Source organism: Convolutriloba macropyga, unplaced genomic scaffold (assembly GCF_964194025.1).
Source record: "Convolutriloba macropyga unplaced genomic scaffold, txConMacr16.3 SCAFFOLD_2556, whole genome shotgun sequence".
Taxonomy (NCBI): domain Eukaryota; kingdom Metazoa; phylum Xenacoelomorpha; order Acoela; family Convolutidae; genus Convolutriloba; species Convolutriloba macropyga.
The window spans coordinates 2,345-18,566 of record NW_027450314.1 but is presented as its reverse complement, the minus strand read 5'-3'; the positions used below and the strand labels follow the sequence as shown (position 1 = coordinate 18,566).

At 33.8% G+C, this 16,222-nt stretch overlaps 1 protein-coding gene across 1 annotated transcript; it reads left to right on the top strand.

Annotated features, from left to right (window-relative positions):
- Nucleotides 1–5,457: 5,457 nt before the first annotated feature.
- On the top strand, nt 5,458–11,411 carry LOC142355786 (uncharacterized). Its single transcript, XM_075407843.1, has 3 exons — nt 5,458–5,698; nt 8,284–8,407; nt 11,123–11,411. The coding sequence occupies exons 1-3, from the start codon at nt 5,597–5,599 to the stop codon at nt 11,326–11,328; spliced, it is 432 nt and encodes a 143-aa protein (XP_075263958.1). The 5' UTR covers nt 5,458–5,596; the 3' UTR covers nt 11,329–11,411.
- The last annotated feature ends 4,811 nt before the right edge of the window (nt 11,412–16,222 follow it).

Below are 16,222 nucleotides of genomic sequence, written 5' to 3'. Positions count from 1 at the left end.
TCGTCTGTAAATGACTGTTTGTAGCCCTTTCCAAACGTCTCTTCTTTTTCAGTATTCGTACAAGATCACCGTCAAAAAAATTTTGGTTTTTGAGAATATGTTGTATTCGCAATCAACGATACCAGTCGCGGAACGTCTTTTTTTTGTGACTTTGTTTGGAGCAAGATTGATTGTTCGATTAACTCTAGAAATGATAGTTTTAACAAATGAATCCAGTTTATCTAGATATGAATAGGTCCACTTTTCTTTTAAGTATCTGTATATTATATTTTTCAGGGAACGTATATTTCTTTCAGCAAAAGCAGACTTTTTCTCACTGAACGTACTGTATAAATGAATTCCGCGTTTATTGCAGAGGGCTTTGAAAGCACCGAGGAACTCTGTACCATCATCGACCCAAACTTTTTTAGGTTGCTTATGCTTGATCATCTTTTTGAAAGCCTCTGCAACTTCTGTAGCATATTTTGTTCTTAGTGGTTCAACTCTGAGATATCTTGACAGACAGTCAACTGCAACAAGAAGGTATTTTACACCACTGTTGTACTTTGCAAGTTTATCAACAAATGCTAGATCTACGGACCAGATCTCATTTAGGTCGTTAACAATTACTTTAAGCCTTGGAAATCTGAGGCGACGTAAACGATATTTGGTGAGGGATGGTTTCGTTTCCAGATACATTTTTACTTTTTTCATTGATATTTTACTCAAATTTTGCAGTCGTTTTGCGTTTCCAAATGACGCAGGTCCTTTTAAATAGAGGTTATCAAGTTTTTTCACATCATCTATAGAAAGCCCAGTCTTTTCTACTCGTGTCTTCGTCTGTCTTCTTTTTGCTCTCATCGACTTTTGGCTTTGCACTTTTTTCTTTTGTCTCAGATCTTCCTCTTGGTTGTTTTTGTTGCTGTTTCTTTTGTTTTCGAGTCGGTTGTTCTTCCTCTTCTTCGCTGTAAAACTCATCGAGAACTTTTTTTGCATGTGTATTGTAAACCAAGTGCGCTGCTATATCAAGTTCACTCAAAATTTTGGAATACTTTTGCACGTCAATTTTTTTGGTAGGTTGTTGTAAATTGTACAAGAAATTTGTCACCCTCACTCCTTGAGGTTCATCTTCAATATGGAGAACATTATTCTCCTCACTAATAGAAACAGTATCGGAATCGAAAATTTTTTTCAGGATTATTGCAGCTCTTTTTGTTTTATTTTCATCCATTAGTTTTAGTTCCAGCATTATTGAGTCAAAGGCTGAATCTTTCCGTTTTTTCACAACAGGTTCGATTTCACTGTCATCACTAACAAATGATTCTGATTTTACATCATCTCGATCACTTGTTCCATCACCGACACTCCTTGTTCTCGTGATCAGTTTATCAGTGCTTGTGTCAGCATCTTTTTTTCCACTGCTCTGCTCAAAGTTTGGATTAGATCTTTGTAGGAGCGATAACTGAGTGGCTTTTTGTTGATATAATGGATTATCAAAAATTTCTTCCTTGGTTGGATTTTTTGATATGAACATTCTCTTGGGAATCAAAACGAATTCTTCTGCATGCATTATTTGACTTTTAAGTAAAGATAGCACGAGAATGCTATTGCCTTGATAAGTTGTGATTTTCTCGTCAAAATAAATCGCTTTTTCTTCAGACTTGTTTCCTTTGATAATAACTGCTGAAATGAGTCCTCATGATTTTTTAGTAGCTGTTTGTTGACTGGAACATTGCCATTGATTACATTGAGCAAACACTCGCACAGAATATTTTTAAAACTTTTTGGTGCTTCTTTGAGGAACTTTCTGAAATTAATATCAGCCAGCTCGAGCATTTGCTTTAGCATACATATCTCTTTCTCTCTCATCTGTCAAATTAGTTATAACCGCTTTGGAGGAAGGTAGATAAAAAATTGTAGGACCTGGTTGTACAATATTTGAACAATAACGCAAGAAGTCTGAAGTTTTTGGATCCAAGTCGATGAGTAAGTAACCAAAGGGTAATTTTGTTGCTAACTCGTAGCTTTCTTTTAAAAAACTTGTGTTGTTCAACTGTTTGCCAATATAGGTGATCTGCTGTATGTCTCTAGGTGATTTGAACAAAATGATGTGAGTTGTATTGAGATCAATTGTTCTTGACCATTTACTCTGTTGGAATAAGTTATGCTTAACGTAAATGACGCTAATATTTCTATGACGTCCAGCAGTTGCGAGTTTAGAAAACTCTTTGTCGTTGAAAATTTCCTCGCAAGAATCGTCAAAAACAAGCAGACAGTTTTTCAGCTGTGAAATGAAATCAAATCCATAAAACTTTGTGAAAAAAATGTTCAAGTTCCGCTCTATAGAGCTGAACTTTGGTTGCTCATGTTGATAGAAGTAGTAAATAGAATTAAATTTTGGGTAAAAAGTGTTTCTCAGTAGCATTTGGAATATGAGCTCAGTTTTACCACAGCATGATGGCCCACAAACAGCCATGAATAGTCCATCGTTTGTTGAAATTATCTTGTTCATAGCTTCGGATTAGGAAGCGCGTAGCCAACTGTGCATGAAAGCAATGAAAACCAAAATGTTGACTCCTCACAATCAAGATGAAAAAACACAAGTTTGATCAAGGACACACCAATAAGAAACAGTATTATTACGATTTGAGTAAAATACACTACTTCTGATCGTGGTAGTCTAGAGTTACAAAATTTCCATGAGCGTCTCTCTTGATTTTCTTCATTGAAAACTAAATCATTCAAACCTATTCCAGCAGGAGAATCTATCTGGTCTTCTTTATCACTCATTTGAAAAGACGTTTTGACCAAAAATGAATTAAAACATCAGTTTTTTGTGTTAGCTCATTATTTTGTTAGTAACTCTCTCAATCATAAAAAATTCATATGTAGTATATCTAGAGTCTTTGTCTTCTTTCTTGAAAGTCACTTTGTAGTTCGATTGCATGTCACAATCCTTTGCGTAGTAGACAATTGACTTCGCGTTTCCCTTGCTGACTATCTGTTTGATTTCATCAGGGAGACTTTCGTCGTCCAGGCTCACTTGAACTGGGGTTGGCGACTTGTGCATAGGTAAAGGGGTTAGTTTCATTCTTCTCATTTTCTCTTGTAAAGACATGGTACATTTGAAAATATTCGAGCAGTGAAAGATATTTCTTCAGCGTCTCAACCTCCGATAAGTTGCAAATAATCTGTTGTTTCCTCAGAATGGATTGCCCACGTGATTCTATTTTTTCCTCTCTGACCAAAGATAGATTTATTTGATTATCATTCGTTATGCAACTGCATACTGTCAAACTTGGAGATAAATTCACTTGAAGAACTGAAGGAGCTACCTTCTCCACTCGACGGCTCATTGGCGGGCAATGTTAGCCAATAGAAATACAACTGTGCTTTTCTTTTAGCGCAATGTCTTTTCTTTTGTTTCTCAGGCAAGTAAAGAGAGTGTAGAGCACAAGTAAAATGTTTAATTGGGGAAACAATTTCCTCAACTTTAGGGCATGAAAGGGTATCCAAATCTATCACTTCTTTCTGTAAAAGTGTTTGCAGTGATTCAGTTTTCTCTTTCCCTTTAGCATAAAACTTTCCTGAAGGAAATCGAAGTTTAATTGCAATAAAAATTTGAGATATAAACCAGTAAGGATAATTGCCACTATTCCACAACAAACCGTGTAAGAACCTACTAACCCACTGATGAGATTTTCTCTCACTAGCGGATAGTGAGTTGTAAGAAATTGGTGGAAGGAACAAGATTGTGTCTGTGTAGTTGTTTGAGCAAATCGATAACTCCTTAATTATAAAACCCGATTTCTTATGACGAAAATCTTCAACATCTAAGACAACAACTTCTGGCTTCAACATTCCAGCAAATTAAACAAATTCCTTTTAAAAGTTTTCACGAAGAGGCAAAACATTAATCCAGTCATGTGACCAATGTAGGCGTTTGTGATTGGACAAGGTAAAACGTATGAATATCCAGGGCCTTTCTGTCTATGCTCTGCGATAAACCCTGAAGCGTCGTGAAGTATTGCAAGTAATCGAAGGAAATTATAAGACTTCAGGTAAGTGTCTAGTGAAGAGTTGTCTATACCTATAAGACCACCATATGGTCTCAACTTGAGAACTATTTCCAAGTTAATTTCTGGGTCCAGATAAAGACATGCTGCCAAAAAGTATACGAATCGTTCACTATGTTCCGGATAGTCGACTTTTGTTTGTTTGTAAATTTCATGAATGTTTTTCAAATCTACTGTTGCTATGGTTGTCATGCTGATTCTCAAACAGAAAAATAAATAAATGAACAAAAGTTACTTTTATGTATGAAAATAATAAAGTTGACAAAAATTGACTTTTTTCAAGAAAATTTTTCTATCTTTTATAATAAACGCATTATCTGAGAAGTTTTTTCAAGTCAACAAAAAATCAGTTTTGAGTGCTCTTTCATAGCGCAAAATCCATTTCAGACCATTTTAGGACTCTGAAAAATTTTGAAAAAAATTTTTTTCAAAAATTCGAAATTTTGCTATGTTTTGACCCCTATACTACTTAGGTGAAAAAAGTGAAGTCAACAAAAAATCACTTTTGAGTGCTCTTTTATAGCGCAAAATCCATTTCAGACCATTTTAGGACTTTGAAAAACTTGGAAAAATTTTCGAAAAAATTTTTGAAATTTTTTGAAAAATTTTAGGCTTCTGGTGTCTTATATTAGGTTTTTTATGTTTTCACCAAAAAGATTTAGTGAGAGTTCAAAACTTAGGTAACACCTAATTCTATATACAGCGAACATTTCAACAGCAGATATCTGCCATGTTACTGGAGGGCGGGGGGTCCGGACACCCCCCCCTACAAGAACTCTCACCACCGAAAAATTGATTTTCTCTTAGTGAAAGCAAGTTTTTTGGTTAAGTTTCGCCAGCCAACTTAACCCAAGAACTTCTCTCAGGCTGGCGAAACTTAACCAAAAAACTTGCTTTCACTAAGAGAAAATCAGTTTTTCGGTGGTGAGAGTTCTTGTAGGGGGGGGGGGGGTCCGGACCCCCCCCTCCAGTAACATGGCAGATATGAATACTACTTATATATATATATATATATATATATATATATATATATATATATATATATATATATAGTCCCGTTTTTTGAGCATATGTGTGTTGTCATTTATTCAACAATTAATGGAATGCTGTTGTATTTTTAGGATATTTTTCAATCAAATCTAATGTTGATATGCAAAATAGAACAAAAAGGAGGCTCTGTAGTATTCGTTTGCACGTAGATAGTTGAATAAACGTTACAGTTGATATTCTCTTAATTTGAAAGAACAGTATCAGATCGAAAGTTAAATAAAAAATAATACTTAGTTTTTCAAAGAAATCTACTGAAGGCTTTGTAAAATGAGCTAAAATGATTGATTCAGCGACCGTTTGTTCTCTTTAACAATATAACGACTACTATTATGATAAACAGTTCTAACAATGTTTGAAAAAATAGTAGAAACTTAGCCGAAAGGTGAAAAAAAATATTAAAAACCAACTGATGTTCACAAAATTTGGAATTTGGGTAACTACGTTGTTTCAGATTGATCCTGAGCAAAGACTTTGACCTTGAAGACGACGACATGCGAGACATCAATTATGATGATGTGTTTGACACCCACCTAAAAGCCCAGGGCTCACAATTCGGGGACAACTTGGAGGCTGTCTGCTTCATCAAGTGCCTCGTGAGGCTTTTTACTCATCTCAGTTATATTCCTCGTCCCTCCCCCTTATTAGTGTTTAATTTAAGAGATTTGCTCAGAATTCTTACCGCGCTATTTTTTTGCTTAAATTTGTCTCATATCGAAGTTTGATAATTATGATCAGACAGCACGTTTGTGTAAGAGCTGAATAAATAAGATTTTTCATAAGACAATTGTGAATGGTCTGATCTACCGTATGAACTGTCTTAGTCTAAGGTCGCACGGGTTTCTCATAAGTCAATGTTTTCTGCTCATTAATCATTCTATCCGGAAATCAGTCAAGATTTAAAAAAAAACAATCAAAACAACCTTGTTTTTTCGAGCTCAAACGAGACACCTTACACAGTTCCAAGCGCACCTGCAAACAAAACATCGGATTCAGAGGTTATATAGCAAAAAATTAAAGAGTAAAATGGATCAAGATCAGTTTTCGATATCTGATCACTGCCTAAGTTATATTTTTTGGACATTCAGCAAAAACAAATTCCACAATGCACTTGTTCTGTTAACTAGTTAAATTTTTATTCTTTATTGAAAACCAAATTATTAATTTTTCTTTGAACTCAGAAAAATTTAATGGCAAACAAACCAACAAAAAAGCAAACAAACATTGTCATAGGTGGTATCATAGCAAGGAAAGGGTAAAGTGAATCAGTATCTGTTTTCGATATCTGATCACTGCTTAAATAATATTTATTGTTCATCAAGCAAATACAAATTCCACAATGCAATTATTCTGATACCAGAAATCACGACGAACGCAAATGAAGCCGAAGTAAAAGTAAGCAGACAAAAAACAAGCCAAAAGTTATGTAATAGTTATGTAATCTATCAGAAATAATACATTGTTAGCCGTTACAATCAATCCTGCGCGTAGCATTATAGTGCATAATGTATTCCAATGCACCAAAGAATTAAAAATACGTCAATTTTTAGAGATCTATGGGGTACAGGCCTCAGCGTACCGCTGTCCATGGCCATGCCTCTCATCCGCTGTGGGATGTAATCCAAAAATCGCGGGCCAGTTATCGCGGCGAAGACCGCGACGCGCGCGAAGCGCCCCCACCGTCCCGCCAGGGGCAACTTAAAATACGGGTATCCCAAAATTTTTCGGCTTACTTGACCTCATTTTCAAAATTCGGCTTGCTTGCCTATCGGCTTGCTTGACCGCCACCAGAAACCAAATATGCTTGATTTACCGCTGATAAATTGTTATTTTCTATTCCATCTTTTCTCCACTTTTTTGCCCAATAATAAATGTTCCGATATGCGTCGAATTCCAAACTGCAAAATTTTTTTTTTAATCAAATCTCGACAACGTCAACAAATGCTAATTGATTTAATCTATTGAGTTGATAAGAGACCTTGTCACTGTAATGCTTCAGGTCAAAAGCCTTGTATATATTTCCTTCATTCATTCTTTCTTGTCCGGACTTTCCGGCATGTCCGGCATTTTTTCATATCCGGACAAAACAATCCCGGACAAAACAGTCCCAGACAAAACAGTCACAATTTGCAAATATTCAGAAAAGCAGTCACAGTCAAAATGATCCACTTAAAGCAGACAGAATTTTCCCAAACAAAATAGTCTCGAATAATTATACGGAACAATCATAAATATAACCTACAAACAATTAGCAAACAATCTTTGTGTTAAGCTTCTGAATTCATTGTTTATAATTCATATCAATTAGGATTAAAACTTGTTTCAAAATATGTAATTTGGCAAAAGCTATGTTGTAATCAGCTTAATATTTGTACAAAGAAATGCAATCATAAAAATAATTTTCTTAAGTAATTGGTTTGCATATCTTTTCTGGGATTATTTAGTCTGGGACTGTTTTGTCTGGGACTGTTTTGTCTGGGATTGTTTTGTCTGTTCACTCGATCTTTATGTATTTTTTCCTTGAAAAAGCAGTTTCTCTTTGTCTTTGTAAGATTATTGCAATCAGTCCCTTTGTGCACTACTATCACTTTCTCACTTTTAAATTAGTCATGTCTTTACATTCGATGAGTTATTGAGTTTAACTCGGCCAAAGAAAAGTAATGAAAACATTTTTTAAGTGGTCATTAAGGGAAGTGAGTTGAAAGTATGGTTTATCTTAAGTTTATCACTTACCTTAGTTTACCCAAACTATCTCTAAAAGAATTTTAATTGTTTACCTTAATTTTGAAGTTAAAAATTTCTTGAGCTTTTACTGTTTATCTTAAAAATTATGGCATATTTAATGTCATGATCCGATATTTTTAAGGTAAAGTAAAAGTTAAGGTGGTACCCGCTCAATTTTTCAAGCATTTTGCAGTTAAAGTCGAGGTAAGCTAAAATTCGTTACGTTAAGGCAAAAACGCCTGAACAATTCAGGTAATTTAATTTTTTTTCAGGTATACTTACCTGAACTTTTATTAGTGTGTAATAGTACTTCGAATATTTCTGTGATAGTTGAAGTTCAATGACAGCTGCAGCTAAGTCTGCACCACAATCGTATATAATCTTTGTATGACTGCAAAAGTGTTGGTTGTTTATCTAGGAATGTGTTTTGAGTTTTGTTGAAGTAAATGGTTCTCAGGTGACGCCATTCCGAGAGCCCTCAAACTTCTTCTACTTCTTCGCCCTCTCCGACACCAACAAGTCAGGAGGACTAGACACAGTCGAGTTCAAACGAATGCTCTATAACAAATTCAAAACTGCAGGTACATTCAACAATGCAAAATTTGCAACTGCTCCCCCCCCCCCCACCACGTGAATGAAACGTTTGTTTTCATCAACCTGCGTGAACAAATTATAGCTACTTTTTCACCTGATTACGGTTTCACCTGATAACATGCTAATGGAAGATCGTACTAGCCATTACATTTTTTATATACCGTTATAAAGGTATAAAACATCAATTCTTGACAGTTACATTCCGAGGGGTCAAATGTATAGTTTGGTTTTATTATGTTACGCATCAACTTGAAAGCATCTTACGATAATCTTTATAAGAAGGAGTATGATTTAAAACATATTTTCACTAAAAATTAGGGTTCACCGTACTCATCTACAAGCGGTACACAAAGATTTCATTTTATTTTAAAAAAATTAGCCGACGAAAATTAGTTAAATCCAATTTTTTGAAAACGAGAGCTGGCTCACTACAGTAGCTACAACATTTGGTCCGTGCCCCTAAAATCACTAAATTTTTAGTTTTTATTCAAAAATTGCAAACATGTACTGGTGTTACAGAAAGAAAAGATAGGAAGTACAAATTACCTGAAGTGTCTAAGAAACAAACTCACTCAAAAAAAAACTCACTTGATTTTAGATTCGAAATAAATTCCCACGGAAAAAAAACCATTTTAAAATTGAATTTTGATAGCGATAAATTTTTCGGTTGTGATAGTTTCATATGAACTTCCATGGGCTGCTTAGGAGTGGCCATGGCCCGCGAGGCGTGTTCAAACGCGCTAAATGCGCAGCTTTTTAAAACTCAAGCGGGGTTTTATTTCAGTGAGGGATCATTTCAATGAAGGCTTATTTCCGTGGGTTTTTCTTCTTAATTGAAATTGACTGCTTTTTTCTATGCTGTTTGTCCAAAACTGTACCTGAAATATTAATAATAAAATACTCTAGCAATTTTAACAGAGAATATTCGAAAAATAAAGAAATTTGTTTCTGCGGAACTGAGGAAGCATATATGCCTATTTTTCAAAAGTTAACGATCACTGAGCCTGAAATAAGAAGAAATAAGAAAAGAAAAATCTACATTTTTCGATATTTTGATAACAACTTGGATAATTTTGTTTTGTTTTCGCAAAACCAAATAGACATTTTTCATTTTATCTTGGGAAATATGGAAATGGCTGTGATTACTTTCCAAGTCATATTTCTCAAGTTCCCGAATTAGAGAAACAAGCAAAAACTGCAACTTTGAAGAAAGCTTAAATAAATCTTGATTTTTCAGTTTTCACGAAAAACTGCTAACTCCCTCACTGGCCAAAGAAATGTAAATTTAATCAATGTTTAGTTTTGATTAATTCATTTTTTTGGTAATGGTCAATTAATCTCTAATAAATTATCAGCTTTTTGCACTTTTGGAAAAATTAAAATTATTGCTTTTAAAACGTTTCTTACATAATTTCAGCACCATTTTCTCTAAAACCTGACACCATCTCAGCACCCTACTTACTAAATCTCTTTTTCAGACAAGAGGACCTTCAAGACATTTCAAGAGGACCTTTACTCCCACGCAATTATCAATAATAGCTTAATTTTCAAAAGATTTCTTGTATAAATTACATAATTTAAAATTTTCAGGGTCATCTCAGCGCAATCGTTACGTAAATTGCAGTATCTCATAATTCAGCAGGATTAGCGCAATACTTTCACAAGTTTTTTTTTACAAAACTCATTCTTTACAAATTCCTTAATTTCTTTACTTCAAAAACACTTCCAGAAACTACAGCACCTCTATTCATTTTCTTGCATGACTTTACTGACAAACACTACTAACTGACTAGTCTGGAAACAAACGAAAAATAAACACCGAAATTGTTGAAATAGTGCAATGAAAGTCCGGAAATCATGCAAGTGCTAAAAAGTTGTTCTTATTGTGCTTAGAAATGCTTAAATATAAAAACTGTATTGTCATCCGCCAAAAAATTGGAAAAAATAATACAATTATCTGCTCAATATGCTGAAGAAATTTGTTGAAATGCTTTGACAGCCGCTGAAAACAATTTCAGTTATAAATTTCACGTAATTATTTAAATAAGAAATGCTTTGAAAATTCAGCACAATAACCTTTTTGTAAGACTTCTCAGCAAAAGAATATTCTGTATAGCGGCTGTCAGCGGAAATTTTAAACCAATTTTATGAGAAAACCTCAACCGGAGCAAGCGTGTTTGTTTTGTTAAGCTTTACTTTTACCCAATTTATTTTTGGAATGTTTAGTTTTTTAATCGAGTAATTACTAAAAGCTTTACTTTGTAGGTCGTTCAGCCAAATTTTGCGTTTTGATTAAAAGAAATTAAATTCTCAGCCTCAGAAGAGATTTCCAATGATACCATTCATACTTCTATCACAAAAAAAAGATCGACCGAGAAAAACTGATGAATAGAGACATTTTGAGTATGAAGATCCTCGCCATCAAGGTGCCGGCGGAAAATGTTTTTGAACGCTACTCAAGTAATACTTGATGGTCAGTTATTACTGAAGTAATATTTAAAGGTTAAGTGACATACTTCCCGAATCTTTAGGATCTGAAAATCAAACTTTCAACTTGTCAGATCCTAAAGATTAGGCGAGTATGTCACTTGACCTTTAAGTATTACTTGACCGACTGACGATAATTTTTAAAGGTCAAGTGACATACTCGCCCCATTCTTAATCCTCGATCTGAAAATCAAACTTTTTTTGCTTTATTATAGGCAAAGGAAAGGAGGAAAAGATAGACTCATTGATGGAAGAATACTTCCCCTCAGACGAGCCAGACAACGTGCTTTACTCCTTCTTCAAAAAAGTGAGTGGGAGAAATGAGGTCTCAATTACCACATACGTCCAGGCATTCCCTCAAGACCTCTTGCAAGAGTGCACGTGCAGCGAGTACATTCACCAGTGCATAGCCTCACATTGACCACATAGTATGACGTCATTACTGCAATTACTAATAATACTAGTGGTGATAAACTTGAATAGTCAAACACCTTGTCACTGTTTAAGCGCAATTGAAGTTATATGTAAACTTCAGGTTATAGCTAAACTTAATAACTTAGATCATAATAAACAATTCTAGATACATATTTTGATAAAATTTTAAAAAAATTTGTACATTTAATTAACTGCGAAATCTTTAGGCTAGAGAAAATTAACCGTGATCTTCAAGTCATAACTAAACTTAATTAGCCGAACGACTTATCATCATCTCAGATTAATTGAGACGCGATTAGAGGTATACTTTTTTTTTAAATAAAAATGGAACAATCTGATCACAAAAATGATCAATATTTGTTGTTTACTTAGTAAAAATTTCAACGTTTTTCTTTAAAATTTCTGGTAGTTCTCATTTAAATTTATTTTGAAAACATCTAGTGACAAGGAAGGACAGTTTTTGACTGATCTGTTTTCTCATTTGCTGCTTCTAATATCGATGTTGTTCATTCAAAATATTGTGCTATCTTTTCAAAGAAACTGTTCGCTATTATCGCACATTTACAATTAACGCTTGTCTAAAAACTCCAATTGTTTAGGCGATGATTACATTTACCAGCGGTTTTATAATATTGTTATAAGAATTATGTAAGAAAAGCGCTTTACTGCTGTATTTTTGAAAAAAATTATTCCTTTGAGCAAATTTTTTCGAATTCTGTGCATTGAAGTTCTTACATAATTATGCGCTCACACGTGCATTCATTGGTTGATGTCATTAATAATAATATTTATTATTTCACATATGACGTTGAAAAGATCAGTTAGTGTATGATATTTTATGAAATCTTTTTAGTTTGCTTTCTGAAATAATTTCTTGCCTGAAAAGATTATTTGCTAACGGGTGTTTCCATTACTTTAATCCATTATCAGTTGACCAAATCATTTCACGCTTTTTAGTTCATTGCTTCAGATTAGACAAAAATTATTTTATTGTGCGATAATTCCTTAATAGAATATCATTCTAAAATAATTTAAATTTGAGTGTTTAACTTTTTGTTTGTCATTTTATTTCATTGAGAGCTCTATTTGATGTAATAATCTCCCCGAGATAAAACCAGGAAATATGGAAGCAGGAAAATAACTGAAATAAATTCTAAAAATATTAAAAGATTGGACATACCCAATAATATTGATACATAATAATGTTGAGTAAAAATGCCGAATAAAAATCTCAAACGAATTTTTTGCAGAGATCTATGTGCTCGTTCGTGATTTGTTTTTTTAAAAGGAACTTATGAATAAATTGATTCAAGGTTGAAAATTTTTGGGAAACAGTTTTTATTTAGTTTTTTTTCGAAAGTCAGTGTGATTTGGTGTGCCCTTCAAGGTCAATTGGCTTCCGAGCGTCCTCAAAGGTGAATTCATTGTAAAAAATGAAAGAATGCAATTGTCGAACAACTTTTATCTGCTGAGACAAAATAGGGTATTTTTAGCCGACTGAGTTTGAGTGTTTCTACTGAACATTTTTGTTGTCTTTAGGTTTTGTAGAGCAATAAAACGTCTAGCAGCCTAATTTCCATTTTTTCAAATCAATTTTTGAATCTTGCTCCTTTTTCATTCTGATATAGCATCAGGTTGATTGCGCGCTGGAATAAATTGAACTATTGAAAAAAGTATGGAAAAAAGGGTGCACACAAGCACACAATCACTAATTCGACCATAGCACTCTTCAAAGCACTCTCTTCCGAACGCAAATAAGGCACATTTCTTGAATATAAAAAGCAACATCCTTAAGCGACTGAGTTTGAGAGTGTTTCTACTGAACATTTTTGTTGTCTTTAGGTTTTGTAGAGCAATAAAACGTCTAGCAGCCTAATTTCCATTTTTTCAAATCAATTTTTGAATCTTGCTCCTTTTTCATTCTGATATAGCATCAGGTTGATTGCGCGCTGGAATAAATTGAACTATTGAAAAAAGTATGCAAAAAAGGGTGCACACAAGCACACAATCACTAATTCGACCATAGCACTCTTCAAAGCACTCTCTTCCGAACGCAAATAAGGCACATTTCTTGAATATAAAAAGCAACATCCTTAAGCGACTGAGTTTGAGAGTGTTTCTACTGAACATTTTTGTTGTCTTTAGGTTCTGTAGAGCAAGAAAATCTCTAGGTTTTCATGTCTATCGAAGCTTATAATTTCACCGGCGCATATGAACATGTTATCGGAAAACATATTTCCTTCTGTAAGTAAAGATTAATCTTATAGAACAGTAATTGAGCTCATGGAAACAAGTTTTCAATAAAACAAAGAAACAACACTACTAAAGAGCACAGAAGATAACAAAAATTTTTAAAACTATGAAATCAGATATGATTTAAACTTTTGTTACTTATATTTTCTAATTCGAAATTGTTTAGGACAAAAAATGAGTTTTTTTTGTTTCCTTGACAACCTGCACTGTATTAATCCAGTGTTGATTGTTTCACAAAAATTATGGAAAATCGCCTGTAGAAGAGACTATTAGGAAAGAAAGCTACTCAAGTTACTCAAGAAAAAAAGCAAAAATGAACTTGTCTTTTGTCAGAAAACAGATTTGGTTTTTTCATTTGAGCTTCTCTTGATTTTTTTTCTGTTTTCTGGCAAAATAAAACACGAGACAAAATACTTTACTTTAATTTGCAGATGTGGGCTACTACCCATCAAAGAAGACCAAAGCCTCAAATTGGAATTATGCTGAGATAATAGATGCCATAAGCATAATTGAAGAAACTAAACTTGCTCACAAAAGCATGATGATCTCTTAGATACAATTACACCTGAATTTTCATCAGCAACTATCTTTTTAGCTGAATTCGTTTTTAGTGAAAACTGCACGGCCTATACATGTTTTATAAGAAAATAGGCGAATATTCTTACGTCAATAGTAGAAGGGTTGAAAAATGACATTTGGAGCAAGCTTTTAGGCGCAAGCCTGTCAGATTAGAGATCTGGTTTATGTTTGGCCGAATAACCGATTGACAGCTGACAATAAAAATTTCGTTTTTCCTTAAAATTGTTTGAGAAAGGATCTTTTGCTGATTTAAGAAAAAATTTTTTTGACAATGAGCAGTGGAAGTGACGTGTAAATTGGAACGCAGACAGTACAAACAAGATGTTCCAAAAATTATAAACAATTTAAATAAAGTTCCAATGAAAATGTTTCGGGGAAATGTTTTTACACAAAGGTATGAATTAAAGACTTTTTGTTCTGGACTATCGGTTAAGTGTACATTTTGTTCGCAATGGTGAACAGAAAAACAGTCCCAGACAAACAAATGTCTCAGACAAAGCCGTCTCAAATGGCAAATTATACCCAGACTAAACAGTCCCAGTCACAATAATCCCAGAAAGCAGACAAAACAGTCCCAGACAAGACAGTCCCATTTAAACATAGAGTTAAACATATGCACACCTAGTAACAAAGAAACTATTTAAGTTATTCATACAATTGTATGTCATTAAACAAAATTTAAGCTGACTACAACATAGTTTTTGCCAAATTATGTATTCAGAACCAAACTTTTGGTTTGATCCTAACTCACACCAATTAAAAACAATGCATTCAGAAGCTTAACTCATAGATTTTGTTTGTTAATGGTTTGTAGATTATATTTACAATTGTTTCCAATTTTATTCGAGACTTTTTTTGGCTAGGAATATCAATGAGTGCTTTAAAAATATTAGAGGCCTTGAAGTCTGAATATAGTTTTGTTGCGGTCAGACGTGGTCAAATCAGAGGTCGATTTTACCACGGAAGAAGTGAGTTCATTTCTGTCTGGAATTTTCAACCGTCTGTAAAGTTACGATAAGAACATAAAAATTGCAGCCAATCAAGTTTTGTATTAGATTTTAAAGGTTCCAAAATTACAAATTAGTTAAACCAACAAAAAAGATGGTTGAAAAATTTGCCGCGCGGTTTGGAACTTCACGTATTGCTCATTTTTTCTGAAGCTCTTTAAAAAATTGATTGTAATTTTAAATTAAAAGGTTCCTTCGGTGCTTTTGCAATCGCAAGCTCCATGAATAGTTGCTTTGTAGCAATCTATCTTGATACTCCAAAAAACACGTTGAGTTTGAAGGTTGAAATGATTCGGAATCCGACCACCTCGATTCACACACTAGTTACTTCGAAACAGGAATATAATGCAGAAAAGTTTAATTGTGTTCAGGTATCGTAAAAACTGTTCCCATACTTTTATTCTGTTTTCACAACCTAAAAATTGCTACAACTTCTTGAAAAACAGTTGATTTTGATTATAGAACTGCGCTGGTAAACGCAGTAGCTTGTCGGTTTCGACGCACCGTTGTCACTAGATATTGACAGCAGGATTAGCAAACAATACCTGTTTTGCAAATTCAGTCTGCCTAAATTTAACTTTTATCATAATATATTAGCCCTTCGCTGATCATAAATTAGCACAGCCAGTTTTAGTAATTGAAACAAAAGATTCAAATTGCAGAATGAAAATATTCTCTTCGAAACTTTTAAAGAAAAATATACCACCCTATGGCGATTTTGCAAGATGATTTTGAAAATTTATTTGCGTTATTCGAAATGGAATAATCAATCGAATGTCAGATCTCAGGCAACTTCCAACGCACCAACATTGGCCGGTATTACCAACCAATCTAACATCTTATAGGTTCGACTCTGCCTTGTAATATATTTTAATATATGGTCTGTCGTTTTAATATCTTGCAAGATCTTATAAGATATAAACTATTGGTAAAAAATCTTGTAACATCTCACAGAGGATTTCATCACGGCGTACGGATGCGATGCTAGCCGCGTGAACATTTTGACAGGTTATTTGACTCTCATGGAAATCTCATTAGGTG

Excerpts from the sequence above, each read along its gene's own strand:
- LOC142355786 (XM_075407843.1), top strand. The coding sequence starts at position 5,597 with ATGCGAGACATCAATTATGATGATGTGTTTGACACCCACCTAAAAGCC. Across the intron at positions 5,699-8,283 it reads TCTGCTTCATCAAGTGCCTC|GTGACGCCATTCCGAGAGCC; the intron begins GTGAGGCTTTTT and ends AATGGTTCTCAG. Across the intron at positions 8,408-11,122 it reads TAACAAATTCAAAACTGCAG|GCAAAGGAAAGGAGGAAAAG; the intron begins GTACATTCAACA and ends GCTTTATTATAG.